We start from the raw sequence: 14,770 nt of genomic DNA, 5'->3' as shown, positions 1-14,770 counted from the left end.
AGACATGTACACAACCTTCCAGATCCTGTCGTGGTGCCAGGCTGAAGTCGACTGATGAGTCCCAATATTATGATGGAGGTATACTAATATTTTGGAATCCCAAAATTGTAAAACCCGTATGATCTTCAAACTTCCAGAATGGTGGCTATGTCTCAGATTGTATTTATATGCTCTTCCAAAAGATAAGGGTCATATGGTACTGGAAGACCCCTAGTCCCCCCTTGATTCAGTGTCATGAATTGTGGAGATGGCATGGGACACTGATTGTTTGAATTGAAATCATTGTCGTTGATTTATTTAATGTTGGCAGATCCAGTATAAATAATGCAATGCTCAAATTCAACAATAACCACTAGTCTGTGAGTCTAAGTTTACCTGTAGGCTTCAAATAGAAAAATAATGAATGCATGTAATGCATTGTGGGTATAAACGAGTGTCAGCATATACGAAAGACTATTTTCTATCCAACAGGATGACATGTTTATTAATTTGTATGCTTGTTTTCTTGTTGTAGCAAACCATTTTTAACATGCTATACGAATATGGATTTGAATTTGCCCTCCCGCATAATTGTATTGACGGAAATGTACACCTGTCTGGTGCTGCCGCCCCGTGGTCGCATAGGGAATTCCCCCCTCATTTTATACACCGCAGCCTGAGTGACCTACAGAGACACACAACGGGGGCGACACGGCCTGCCTGGCTCGGTGTGCAGTTTGCTGATCCGATTATCACAATAAGCAGTTTCCTGAGACTTTCTTCTAGATCTGTCTCACCCACAGTCTTGTAAGAGCTTTATCAGGAAACAAGTATAGGCTACTCACACTGAACAGTTACATCAATGCTACTGTACTGCACTACGGCTAATATTGGTTTTGATGTGATAATGATGTATTATTATTAATAATAATTATGATGATGCCGATGACGTAGCCTATAGGTCCTACCACACCTTGGCGCTCTTCCGGTTAAAGAGGCTATACCTGTCCAAGCAGGTGTTACAACTCAAACAGCTGATCCACAGATAGGCTCTATCATATTACATATAATAAGATATGTTGGGAATAGTCAATGGTGCAGAGGAACGTGTATTTGATGGTTCAATCAACACCAGGAGTTTCTAACATCATGCTGGGCGTGGGAGGGCATAGGAATAGGAATGAGGAACCTTTAGTGAAAATGCTAATGCATCTGACGTAATACAAGGAAGTGCTGCAAGACGAGACGAGCTCAGTCCGGTTCCCTTTGTTAAACCGAGAAACACACCTGTGTCGCGCATAAACAAGCGGCGGCGCACAGATAACCCCGCATCTGGCGCACACGGGCTCACTTTGCATCTGTTCCGCTCCGGCTGCAGCACCTGTGTTTCCTCCAGACAGTCTCGCTCGGAAGACATCATGGGACGGGATTATCACGGCGTCGTCCTCCTCCTCGGCTCCTTTCTGCTGCTGACGGGAGCCATTTGGGCGCAAGAGCTGACAACCGCTAACGACACGGCAGGTAATATGAGCTCGACAGGTTTGCCTTGTTGGTTAGGCTACAGCCTCCATTGAAACCGCAGGTGAGAGAGAAACAGGTAGGTGGGTTGGCAGATAGATATGCAGGTATGGGTCCCTTTTGTGCGTAAAGCGCTACCGTATGTAATGGCGGGTTAACAGGTGGATATATATATTGGGGGTTATACTTATTATAAACTATAACACTACAAGGTCTCCCGGTCCTCGGTTTCCCTTTTCATTGCCATACCTACAAGTATGGCCATGTTGTGCCGTGGTCAATGTTTAACAGCCTCCCTGGACAGACAACAACCCCGGTCTGCCCCGCACGGACGCCGCGGCGCTGGGGATAGTAAGTGCGCTGGTGGTTTAAACGCACTGCCCGTCTTGCAAACTAGTCGACGTGCCTGAAACTTTGTGTCTATAAAGCACGATCTCGTTCAGTGTTTTTGTGCATAGACGTGCGCAGCTGCTGCACATGTTGCCACCCTGTCATTAGATGTTCTTTTGCCGTCGGTCCAGTGTCATTACAGAGAACAAAACACCGGAGCGCTGGCGACCGTCCCCATTTCTTCCCGAGTTTGTGTTTCAGGTCAAGTGGATCATGCCCTTTGTATAAGTGTCCACACGACTGTATTTACTGTAAAAGCCTTTCAAGATTTGAAGCAGTCGGGGTCGTACTTTCTCAGCCTCTACATAGCTAGATGTCTTTATTTTCTCCATAAGTGTTTGCACCAGGTCAGCTAGGACGAATATAATGTTTATTGGCAGCGTCTGGCATACAGACGCAACACAGGCCTGATCTGCAGACGTACGTTTCTCAATTCACTTCTGCTGTCCAAATTACTGGATATGTAGGTTTGAGATTTTATCAAATTAATCCTCGATGTAACCGTGACCCATGGCATGATGAATGTTTGAACAATCCTTAATCTCTTCCTGTCCTGTTACTTTTGTTACTGTTGGAGTGACGCAATTGTTCCCCCCCCCCCCCCCTTACTGGAAGAAAAACTGGTTTGCACAAACGGGGATCAATGCGGTTTCAAGTTTCTATTGTGATGATGTAGTATGTTTTCACTCTCTCTTCCCAGGTAGACCCATCAACAGGTTCTCAACGTTTTCTTTTAGTTTGAGAACAATTGTATTTTAAATTGAAATAAGCCCCAGAGTTAGAAAATACATTTAAAGACAAAGGGAAAAGTAAACTGGTGGAGAGTTTGAATAACTTAAGTACAGGACCTTGCTTAGCAATTTCTCTAACTATAGAACTCAAAATCAGGCTATATGTAGGCAACATCACTTTATGATCTTTAATTCTCAGGTTTATATTTAAAAAAACAACAAGCAGAAGCAGATCATACTGGACTGCTCTTTGGTATTTGTTTGCCTTAAATCCAAATGTTTTCATAGCTGGGCAGGGTTCTTCCATTGAAAAGGCACATAAACAAATCTGGTAGATTCTTGGTTTGGTGTGTACAGAGGGTGTTTGGGTGTGACTGTCTCTCTCTCCTCCTCCCCCCCCCCCCCACCACTCCACTCCCCAGCTCAGTGAAGAAAACAACAATTTGGACTTCTGTCTCTTTCTCTTCATGCCTTCAGCACATACCATCAGCCTCCTATTGTCCTTTTAATAAATGCCAGCTTGGCTGTAGATTATAATGTTGTTAACAGACCAAAACGGGTGTGGTGCACTTCGGGAATGTAGGTTTCCAGTAGCCTTGAATCACAAGAGATCAGAACTAGTGTACATCTGTTTTTGTTTCGTTGCGAGATTGACTGCTGAAGTTTAATTTAGGCCGAGCCTTGCCTTATTCACAGGAGAACCTTCACAATAATGGGAACAATTCAGTTTAAAACCAAACAAGCATCAGTCTTGTGAACTTCCATATACATATACATCAGTCCCCATCACGTTGCATAAGCACAGACGCTGGCTCTGAAGTGGTTAATGGTTTGTCGCTGTTGTGAGAGTGTAGTGTGAGAGGCGTGCAGCTCTTCCCCGAAGGAATGTTTCCAAACCTGAACTTGGTCACAGCCACCAGTATGGAGACAGACTGGTTTCTTCAGCACTTGATCTCTTGATCTGTTTATCAGACTGACTTGTACTACCTGTACCAAAGCTTTCATTTACTTTTTTTTTTTAATAGTTTTTCTTGCGCTCCGTCCCTCTTCCCTGGTTTCCCTTTGGTGTTGGAAATGCTTACCTTTCAAGTATAATAGTCTTGAAAGATGAATAAAATGTGTGGAAGGTGTACATGACACAAATTAAATGCCTCCCAAAAGGTGTAATCCATCCATGTTAAATTCCCTATCTCACGTAGGCCGGTGGTAGGCACTTCCAGTTCATTAAGGCCACGAGAGTTTCTAGTTTTCATTACACCTTGGATCTTCATTAACTTAATGGATTGGGATGAAAAGTAAAATCCCCTGTTTTTTCAGTCTTACTCAGTTGCTAATTGGAAGGTACTTTATTCATTTTTAATTCCATTTGACTGAGAGGATGATATGCCTTCCCTTCTGTTTCTGAGGTTGGGGGCCTCCATGTAACCCAGTTCTGCAGGATAGGTATAACCCTGTCCTGTGTCCATCTCTCTCCTCCCCCAGAGAATTGCCTCAGTGAGCCACATGTGGGTCCCTGCCGTGCTTCCATTACACGCTTCTACTACAACCCTACCAATCAGACCTGCATACCGTTCACCTATGGAGGCTGCGACGGTAACGGCAACAACTATGCCTCCCAGGAAGATTGCATCAATGCCTGCAATGGAGTCATAGGTGAGCCAGCCAGAAAATAAATTCCCCAAACCCCACTGACACTTGTTGCACCCTTCCTATGTTTTAGTGACAACTACAGCTGCAAAGCAGACGTCTCATCTTTAAATCCCACAGGGCTTAGGTTTTGCTTTCCTATGAGACCGCTTGATTTCTTAGTGTAGTTGAGTCACCAAGTTGAGTCACCAAGTTGACTTGTTTAACCTTGTTTTACAGTGGATCGCTTGAAAACATTCTTTAATACAACCTATCACATAATTTGCTTCCAATAGAGAGGTATTCAAATCAGCTATTCAGATGTTAACTGGGAACTGGGCTGGAACAAAAGCTGGAAGAAATTTAGTCTTCACTGTGTGCCTCAGAGTCTCTGAATTGTTGTGTTCTAGTCGTAACTCCTGAATTGTGAGGGTCTTTTTTTTTTTTTTTCTCTTCTCTTTCCTCCCTGGACTCTTCCACAGGTGCACACATCTTATTTTGATATGAGCTTTCAGACCACTTGGCTTGCCTGTGTATTAACTAGTGCTTATATGATGTTTCCTTTTCCATGAACAGGGACTCTATAGTCAGTAACCAAGATTTGTGAGTGAGATTGGGTCGGCTAAAGGGAACTATTTTTGTTGTTGTATCAGGCTGATCTAGCAGCTCCGATTCCCCTCAACAGAGAGCTGTTGATGACAACCCAAACTTTAATTCAATGGTCACTTTTTTTTGTATATAGATTTGGAGAGGACAGTAGGTCATTGACTGACAGTTCATTTGTTTATTTTTAAAGTGTTAAATCTGGATTTGTGATTATTGATCATATAACTCTACGTCGGTTCAGTGCCACTTAAAATCTGTCTTGACTGAATCCTGCTGAGCTGGTACTGGTTTGTCAAATATATGTTTGCACATTTCTATTTACAATTAGCTTATGCACATCTGTGGGGAAATATTTTGTAATGTATGGCAGAAAGAAACGCGTGATCCTACAAACAGCAGTTGGTGTATTAAACTTTGAGGACATGGAGGAAAGCGGACGTTTGTGCATATTTTGTTTGGTATCGGTTTTGACTTGGAGTTCTACAGCCATACCACGTGAAAAGCTATATGTTTCAATTGTAGGAGGTGGGGGAAGTTGCTAGTATTCTGGTTAGTCTGGTTTAGATGCTTTGTGATGAGTCAGACCTAGGCGTTTCGCAATGACTCCTTTCTCTCTTTTGAACTGTGACAGACTGACAGACAGACGGACACTGCGCAGCTTTAAAGATTGGAGGGATTGGGGGGTTGTCTCTTTCATTCTGTCTGTAATGGGTGTCTGTGTGTGTGATGGGTTATGGAAGCTGTGGAGGAATGATTTTAAGTGTGCCTCTTTGTCTGTTACTCTGTTGCAGGTTAAGATTCGAATAGATACCCAGCAGCCTGTATCAACTCAGTTATGATCAGATCCGGGAGCTGTCTTGGTATTTTTCCAGCTAAGAAATAAAAGGCTTCACCAATTCTGGAAATAAACTGCCTCTCCTTTTATTCAATAAACTTATTACCCTCATTTTAAGACCAATGACCATTTGTTACTGTACAAAAGCAGAAATACTGCACGGTTGAATTTAAGTTGTGAATTTCAACCTTTTGATTTCTTTTTGTTAATTTTAGTCGAGGCCATTTTATTCCAAGTTAGTTGGAGTTGTTGTCTGACATGGCTTTTGAATGCTGACTCCATTTATAGTGTAATAAGTCTGAGTGAATGGCAAGACATGTTTATGTAGCACACGGATGTCATTATTATTTGTACCTGATTGTACCTTTTCACCTGTTTGTGAAGAGAGGCAAATAAACCCAGAAAATTCACCATTACTATTTGTTGATGTTTTTTTTTCCAAGAATAAGGCAAAATGTGATCGACTGCCTTTTTAATTTCAGTAAAGTTCATTGCAGGTGTCTTTTAACTTCAGAAGTAGCATTTGATTTTGAAGGTGTTTTCGGAAATGGGACTATTGTATGTTTTCTATACTTACCGGTGACTTATAGGTTAGCAACTATAACACTGGATTTAAAAATGTACAAACTAAAAGAGAAACTAGGGAAGATGGATCTTCTGTAATTTCCAGAATAGTTAGCGATAACCTCTGTGCAGCATATCTGGAAAGTAATCTGACCAACATTTCCCCCCCCCCCCCCCCCCCCCCCAAGTGAAATCCTTCTCTTCCGTTTCGTTGCTGGGTCAGCTGAGCACTGGTATATAACATTTAATTAAAACTATGCGTCCGCAGCCCCTTTCTGGTCAGCAAGGTGTGGTTTACTCGGACCAGTCCTTTAAGCCATCCAGTGCATTGATCACATGCCCAGTATGTCATGTGTCACGTCAGTGTAGTCCTTGGTAACAGAATCCTGTCCAATTATGTTGACAGTAACTAAGCTCTGAAAAATGGGTACCTTAACAATTCTAAGAGCATTAACCTCCCCAGCTTGAAAAATTTAATTATGGTTATTGGTTTCCCTATTCAAATGAATAGACAGGAGGTGTCCTTGTGATTTTTAACTATACGGTCTACATAATGAGTTGCAAGGGAACCAAAGACCCAGGTGAACTTTTTTTATTTTTCTACTATAGTTAAGCCAAAGGGCGGGGCTCAAGTTTTTGTTGCCTCTCTCAAAGCAGATCAGCCCGTTTGGTCACACTCGGCCGATTTACTAGTACAGGTCTTTCATGGTGCGATTGCCGGTCATAAGACCAGCTCTCTTTTTTTTTTTTTTTTTTTTTAGTTTCTGCGTAGATTGTGTGCTAGTGTGAGGAGATCAAGCAGATGTGTCCACATCCTCACGGTCCCCCTGGTGGTTCCTGACATAAACTTGAGAGCGCCACAATGGTTGCGATTACTCCATAAGATGGCGGCCGCATGTCCGAGAAACGTTTCAATCTCCCACCCAGACTAGAGGGTTTAAACGTGTTCGCAAAAACACATTTGAGGGAGTTTTCACAGAGAGCTCAACAATAACAATAGCTATAATCCATTCTGCAGCTCGGCCAACCCCACCTGTTTGTGACCTTTTATAAAGCATTTGAAAACAACCAACTCGGAGAGAAGTTGCGTGTTTGGTTGAATTGAATTGGAACTGGTGTGAGAAGGAGCTTTACGTTTGATGGATGGGGTGAATATAAGGGAGTAAAGGTATTTACTTTCCCCCAGGCTGCTCCCAGCTCCACCTCTTTAAGATGTCTGCTTGCAATCAAGATGCCGTCCTCCATAAATCCTCATAAACGTGTTGCCGTTATATCTGTATCTGATTTTCGACATTAAAATTTTGAATTCATTTTATTTGCAAAAATATGAACCTTCAGACCAGCTTTTTTTTTTTTTTTCTTCTTCTTTTGTTCCACGTAATCATGCAAGTCCCTGTTCGTTGCTAAAAATCACTTACAAATATTGTTTTGCTGTATAAGTAGAACAGATGCATTCTTGGCTGATTGTTTTGAGTTGTGGTGATATGAGTACTTGTGGGCTTTATTATACGTCGTATTCAAAGTAATCAATTTTTCCATGGTGGCTTAAGAAAGGCATTTAAGAGTTCTTAGAAATACTCGCCCCTGCCTTTATGTATTCTGTCAGTGACGAGCCATCAAACATCTTGAAAAGGTTGTATTGTAAAAACAAAAACAAAGGTCCCCTCCCTCTTTTGACATGTTGCCATCCCTGTTTTTCTGGATATTCATTTATATTTACTGATCTTTTGCCAGATGCCTTTATCTAAGGTCCAGAAAAACACAGCATAATCAATATTTATCAAAAGTATTTCCAACATTATATAATATAACCTAAGGATTCAAAGAGAGAGATGGAGAATTGGGTGAAACAATATCCTAAATTTGGACACCAATAAAAAGATGAAGATCCCTTATGGTTATAACCACCCCTGAAAGCATCAAACCAGAGAAAACAAACTGTGCAGGGTCTGGTTAGTAGCAGGTTGGAGAGACTTCTCTGCTTTGGCCAAGGGATAGACTTTGTGTACTGATTCTGGTAATCACCGTGATTATAGACGACAACCCTCTGATTCACAATGCTGTGCCTTTTATTTATAGATCTGTTTATATTTTTCTGTTTGTTTCTTTCCAGACCATGTCAAAACAGATGAGGCCCCAGGAGATGTGTCTGCCCTGCAGAGCTGTAAGTCTCAATGAAGGATTCTTGAGGTGGGGATGAGGGGAGGGTGGTAGGTATCAGATGGTGCCCAGCCAATACATGACCCACTAAGGAGATGATCCCACATCTAAATGGAGTACTGTCAGCATTTCAGTGCTCCTATTGCATCTGCCAATCCTTCCATACCCTGGTCCTCAAAGCACCTAGAGGAGGAAGGTTGCTTATATTGACCCCGTATTGACCTCTGAGTTGGCCATTCCTGCTTTAATTGAATAAATTATATGAAAAACTGATTGATATCTAACATTTAAGACGTCTTCAAAAAGGACAATCAAAGCTTTAAAAAAAAAAAAAAAAAACCTTTTGACTTATGGTGGTGTCCAGGTTTATTTCTGGCCACTGCCGCTCTACTGGTGAATATTTCTGTGCTCTGATTGCAGAGGGCTGTTTCTTCTATTCCCAGCTCAATATGAAAGTTTAGTTTCATAGACATATCCATCAGTGCCCTTCGTTTCTTGGATTGTGACCAAGGGATCTAGAGAACCCACATTGATGAGTAGTATTTTAAAACCTGAAGCTCCTTGTATACTCACCTACACCTGCCGAGTCCCTTGGAACATTAGTTCACTACAGCTGTCAATGGGGTGGATTTTGCCATGTATTGTTTTTATATGTATATATATCAGTCGCTGGAGTCCCAGTGGTGTTAACATCCGCACATTAGCCCATGAGGGGTATTGTTTTATGTAACATGCTTATATGCAGCCTTGTAATTTTTAGAAGCCCTAATCTTACATGTTCCAGGTCTCTATTGCCTTTTGTGAACTCAGACCCTGTCTTTCCCCCCCTCTCATGACTTTCCAGCCAGTCTTCCCAGGGGCATTGGTAAGACGATGCCAGCGGACCTGTACGCCGGTAAGTTCCAGACTTGCCTTCACTCTGTGTAACCTCTGTCTGTCTTTCTGTGTGTGTGTGTGTGTGTGCGCCTGTGCCTGTGCCTGTACCTGTACCTGTACCTGTTTCACCTTGTAATCATGTGCCCGCAGATATGTGTCACGCAGAGGTGAAGATGGGTCCCTGCCGGGCCTCAATGCCTCGTTACTTCTACAACCGCACCAGCCAAACATGCCAGCGTTTCATTTATGGGGGCTGCCGTGGCAACAAGAACAACTACCGGTCTGAGGCAGAGTGCCATTCCACGTGTGGAGGTGGGTGTTGTCTCTTTATGATTGGAACAAGCCATACAACAGTTCCAGGGTGGGGGACAGTTACACTTTTTCATATCCCTTTCTAGACCCATTCCAAATTCCAATTCCATTGACATGATAAGCTGTCCTTGAATTAGAATTGAATTGAAAAAGGAATTGCAAACAGAATAGCAATTGGGGAAAGAAAAAAAAAAAAAAATTCACCCCAGCCTGAATGCACTGCAATGCAAATGAACTACCAGACTTGAACAAAGATATCAAAAGTCTTGAGTCACTGCCTTATATTTCTATTTTGTTATTTTTTTCCTACAGCTACCGTCATCCCTGTCCCCAAAATCGATGTTACGTCTGAGTATAATGGTATGTGTTCCTTTTTTTTTTTTTTAATGGTTTCAGCCTCATATTTTAGGTCTGTTAGCATACAGAGCTACCAATCCAGTTCCAGTTAATTAATCAAGTTATCTAATGAGTCCAGAAGAAACCTTAAACCTCTCAATCGATTTTGTATGCAAACAAAACCATAAGAAACAATTCTCTATATAGCTGCACAAAATCTTCACACTTCAGGTATTAGACAAGTATAGTATAACCAAATGCATACAATTGGAAAGAGAGAGGTCGTAAACCATTGACACCAAATCTATTAATATGAAACAATCATTGAATTCTTAGCTATTCTTGTGCTTATAAAACAAAAAGATACGCCTTAATCTTAATCCAGAACACCCCCCGATTACACCATACAGCCAGGAACATCTTTCAGAGGCTATAACCACTACTACCCTATTTTTCCCTCCCCCCCCTGTAGAGTACTGCATGGCAGAGCCTGAGACAGGGCTCTGTCGGGGGGCCTTCCCCAGTTTTTACTTCGACCCCAGGACCCAGAACTGCCTGCCCTTCATCTATGGAGGTTGCCAAGGAAACCAGAACCGCTACAGCTCTGTGGAGGAGTGCATGAGCCGTTGCCAGGGGAAGCAAGGTGTGTACTGCTTCCTGCCAGGACAATGCACTCACCTGCATAAATCAACCAAATACATTAGTCATTAAAAAATAAATACTGTAGTCATTTGATTAGGTTTGCATTCATGCCCCTCACCCCCCAAAAAAATTAAATCCTGTAGCTGGTGTACTATAATTATGGTTATTGTTTATCGATTATTCTAGGCTACACTTCAGTTTCATTTTCATTCAGTTCAGTTACAATGATGCAGTGTGCTAGAGGGGTTCTTTTAGTTTGACATTAAAGTAGTGATTATTTTTTCATGAGTCACTAAACGGGAGTGGGGCACTTCTGATGCTTTCATCCTGATTACACTGAAGTAATGTCTTGTAAGGACTATTTCAAGCCCTCAATCCAGTCTCTCCAGTTTGTCATTGTTGTCATATAATGGCACACACAAACAGAACACCATAACTGGGCAGATCTGAGTATAGCAGCTGTCTTTAACCTTTGTCACTGTATTCCGGTTGTAAACATTTTGTTCCTGAATTTTCTGTTAGGCCACTTCGACGGGCACTTTGGCCACTGGAATCATCTGACCCCTGGTGAGATTTTTTCATCAAATATCCGTAATGCTTTTATCTTGAATGTGTTTTTGAATTTTTTTGTATAAGATCTTAGCATGTTGTTACCTATACAGCAGTTAATTTTGAACTTATTCAATGCCTAAAGGGTTTAATGTAAATAGGCACATAGGGCATGCGAAGAAGGAGAGAGCAGAGATAAGCTGCACTTCGGGGATGCAGCTTCTGTGAATTCCTTATTTAAAAAATGTTCTTCTCCTCCCCATTTTTGTTCCAGCATTTATCATGGCAACTGCTCTGGCTGTGATGTCGGGGATGCTGGTCATCGGCCTGATCCTCCTGACCTTCAAGAAGTACCGTCTCCGTATGAGCAGTGCGCACAGTGACCAAGATTTCCTGCTGCCCAAGGAGCAGTCTGCTGACAAGGCCTAATCCAGGAGCACCACAACCCCCCTCCCCATCACATGGTTCTCTGTCGCCTTCAGTGTTCTCCCCTAGGCTCTAGAACACTCTAGAACAGGCCTCAGTCTGCAGGCCTACACTGCACTCCACTATCGTTCACGCTTCTCTACTCAAGGCCACTATATTAAACTGAGCTACATTAAAACACCCTCTACTACACTAGACGGAACTGCATTATTTTGCACTACTGTACTCTCTTCTATAACCTTTCCAGCAGCCTCTCACTTTTTTTCTTTTATTTGTCTTTCTTAATCACAGCACTCTCCTCTATTCTATTTTACCAAGACTTCCCTGTTTCTTCTAACGCTGTTTTTCCTGAATATATCTGTGGTGAGGACAGGGAGGCCAATATTTTGTGTTCCCCTTGGCATGGAGTAACCTCCCATTCCTTTGTCAATGGTTTTATTTCCTCATGTTAGACACTGGGCTCCATTTAAAAATATAATCATAACAATAATCTGAGACGGGCTAAAATGGTCTACAAGGAATGTGTGCTATATAATCTGCCATTTTGTTCTTTCGGCATTGTTTCCTCTTACAATTTCCTAGATAGAAGCCAGTAAAAACGTCCTTTTCAAGCTCAAGTCCCATGAAACGCTAGTCAGTTATGGGCCTTTTATACTACTGACACCGACAACTCCAAAAGATAAGGCACAAAAATATTTTGCAGATGTGCTGGATTTTTTAAGGAATTTATCAAATAAAGTATTTTTATGTATATTGTTTTAAATTTGGTAAGCAAATCAAGGAATACAATTGCTAGGGATTGTGCGAGTAGAGAGAGATCCAGGTGCTCGGTGGAATAAACAAATCACAGCAGTTCAAAAGCTACTGTCATTTTACCACCTGAGGCTCCTTTTAATTGGGCAGGCAAAGTATGTTAAAGCAGAAGATGGAGGTGCAAATTTCTAAATATAAGTGGTACAATACCTAGATCTCCCACAAGTACCTTCTCCCCAGTAAATTTAACATAGAATTGCCATACTTGAGTTATTTGAAAGTTCCCAGGGTTTCCTGCTCCTCATTTTTATGAGGAGAACTTCAAAAAAGGCTCTGTGCTGTGAGTTGAAATGCAAACCAGAAGACCACCCTATGGCCTCTCAGGACTGGAATTTGGCAGCCCCTGATATTGTGAGATAACCTTATCACATTGCACCTCCTATCTCCCCTGCAATATTGTTGAATGAGGCTCACACAGAGGACGAGACATGTGGACTGCATTTACTTCACGTTTGAAAATGAAACCGTAGTGTAGACCGAAAATGAATCCATATACTGCAGGATGTCATTAACCGCATTCATCTCATATTCACCTCTATCTAGTGGTGGCGGGTATTCTAGAGGATTGAGTTTTTAAGACTTTAGTTCTATATTTGATACTGAAGATGTATGTGCTTTTTAAAGTGTAACTTAAGGTTCTGCAATTTGGATGAAGTTTGAATGTTTAATGTGAGCTAAGCTTTACTTGATTCCACACAGGAGTCATTTTTGTGACCTAGCTTTGGTGGTTAAAGTGGAATACTGACACTGTGTTTTGGAATATGTTGTTTAGAGGACCTAGCAGAAAATCAGAAAAGCTGTTGTGAACGTTAATGGAAAACTGCTTGAAGTGATTTTTGTTGTGCAACGAATGTTGATAAAGTGATGGCCGTACAGAGTTGATTTTCTCTATTGGAGCTTTAAAAGTAAGGTCACTTTAATCATGGTCTCCACTACTGTTTGATCTGTAATTCAAATAAACTTCAAATTTTAAGGAAAATGTTTAACATTGGTAAATCCTTTTCTGAGGTTTCTATTTCTTCAGTGTATGTACTGTAGTTCTGCCAACATTGGATTCATTAAAAAGGTTAGATGCATTGTGTGCAATATTAAAATAACCCCCCTATCCTGTAATCCTTAATTAAAAAATAAATAAATATTCCATTAGCACACTAACTTAAAGTAACATTTTAATATCTTCCATTCCTTTTAATTTCACAGCAACTGTTCCTGCTGTGAAGCTTTCACTAGACGGCTGAAATGTCTGTCACCACAAGGGGGCAGTGTCTGAAGGCAGATTAATTCGGATATTTTCCAATTCAAGTCTCTTCAACAATACATTTACATTTTTTTTTATTTTTTTTTATTTTTTGACAAGTTCTAAAATTGGGTCCTCAAACTGTAAAGTTATCTCATTTTCCTGACGGTTAAGATTCCTTCCCGTTTGTGTTGCAAGCCAGATCAAAATGCAATGGCATTCAACTACATTACTTTCTCTAAACAACGGGAGATGGGGGGGGGGGATTATAAACATTACAATTAACCAACTCTGGTGCAGTGATGTCTGGACGTGTGCCAGAGTGAGCGAGAGTTGAGGGAAAACTTCTCCAATTCCGGCCGATGCTTAATGGATGGAGCTGCGGTCTGAAATGCAATCCCCTGCATTGTTTATTGCATGGGAAGATTGATAAACTTTTTGGGGGATCACTTCATCAGTGGACCACAGTTTCCCGCTGGATTCATGTACGAAGACCACAGGAATGATGCTTTATTGTCTTTGTGTGCTTCCTCTGAGCTCTGATGCTGATCTCCTGTATAAACCCTGACCCTGAACTCAAATCCGTTACCCTCCTCCCTAGTCCTGACTCTAAACCCCTTGCATAACTGGTAATAGTTTTAGAATGGGAACATAGGTTTCCAAACACCCCCACCTCCAAAAAATCCCATGCACTTTACAGTAATGCCTGAACATTGCATGGATGAATTAATGCAATGTAATTAATGGTCATTGCATCACTTAATTGAGGCAATTGTTGCACGAAATTAGTAACAATTTCCATGTGTTCAAGGTATCCAGCGATCAGCGATTTAGAGATACCAGTAAAACCTGCAGGATTGTGGCTCTCCAGGAACAGGGTTGGCCACCACTGGAGTCATTTTAAAAAAACACAGGGATTAAAACCTGAATATCTCACCCGTAACTTTTCCTCTGGGTTCTGATATATGTATAACAGATAGGTGCTGAATTTGGGGAATGAGGCTTTTTCAGGGATTTAATGGATACATGGGATTGTTTGGAGGAAATGGGCTGCAGTTTGCAATAGACTGCCAATACCCCCACCCCCTCTCCCCTTCTGTCCCACATCTGGTGTTGGCAGCTGGGGTAATCTTTTTTTCTCCCATTGTTGTTTGTCTAACCATGCTTATT

At 41.6% G+C, this 14,770-nt stretch overlaps 1 protein-coding gene across 2 annotated transcripts; it reads left to right on the top strand.

Moving 5' to 3' along the window:
* The first annotated feature begins 1,070 nt into the window (after positions 1–1,070).
* On the top strand, positions 1,071–13,342 carry spint2 (serine peptidase inhibitor, Kunitz type, 2). 2 transcript variants are annotated; one of them, XM_066703883.1, is made up of 9 exons: positions 1,107–1,500; positions 4,101–4,271; positions 8,363–8,413; positions 9,254–9,304; positions 9,436–9,597; positions 9,910–9,957; positions 10,406–10,576; positions 11,098–11,142; positions 11,399–13,342. In XM_066703883.1, the coding sequence occupies exons 1-9, from the start codon at positions 1,398–1,400 to the stop codon at positions 11,551–11,553; spliced, it is 957 nt and encodes a 318-aa protein (XP_066559980.1). In that variant the 5' UTR covers positions 1,107–1,397; the 3' UTR covers positions 11,554–13,342. The 2 variants fall into 2 exon arrangements, with proteins under 2 accessions (XP_066559981.1, XP_066559980.1); XM_066703884.1 differs by lacking the exon at positions 4,101–4,271 and having other exon boundaries at positions 1,071–1,500.
* The last annotated feature ends 1,428 nt before the right edge of the window (positions 13,343–14,770 follow it).

Source organism: Amia ocellicauda, chromosome 5 (genome assembly GCF_036373705.1).
Source record: "Amia ocellicauda isolate fAmiCal2 chromosome 5, fAmiCal2.hap1, whole genome shotgun sequence".
Classification (NCBI taxonomy): domain Eukaryota; kingdom Metazoa; phylum Chordata; class Actinopteri; order Amiiformes; family Amiidae; genus Amia; species Amia ocellicauda.
This window is presented reverse-complemented; position numbering and strand designations above follow the sequence as displayed.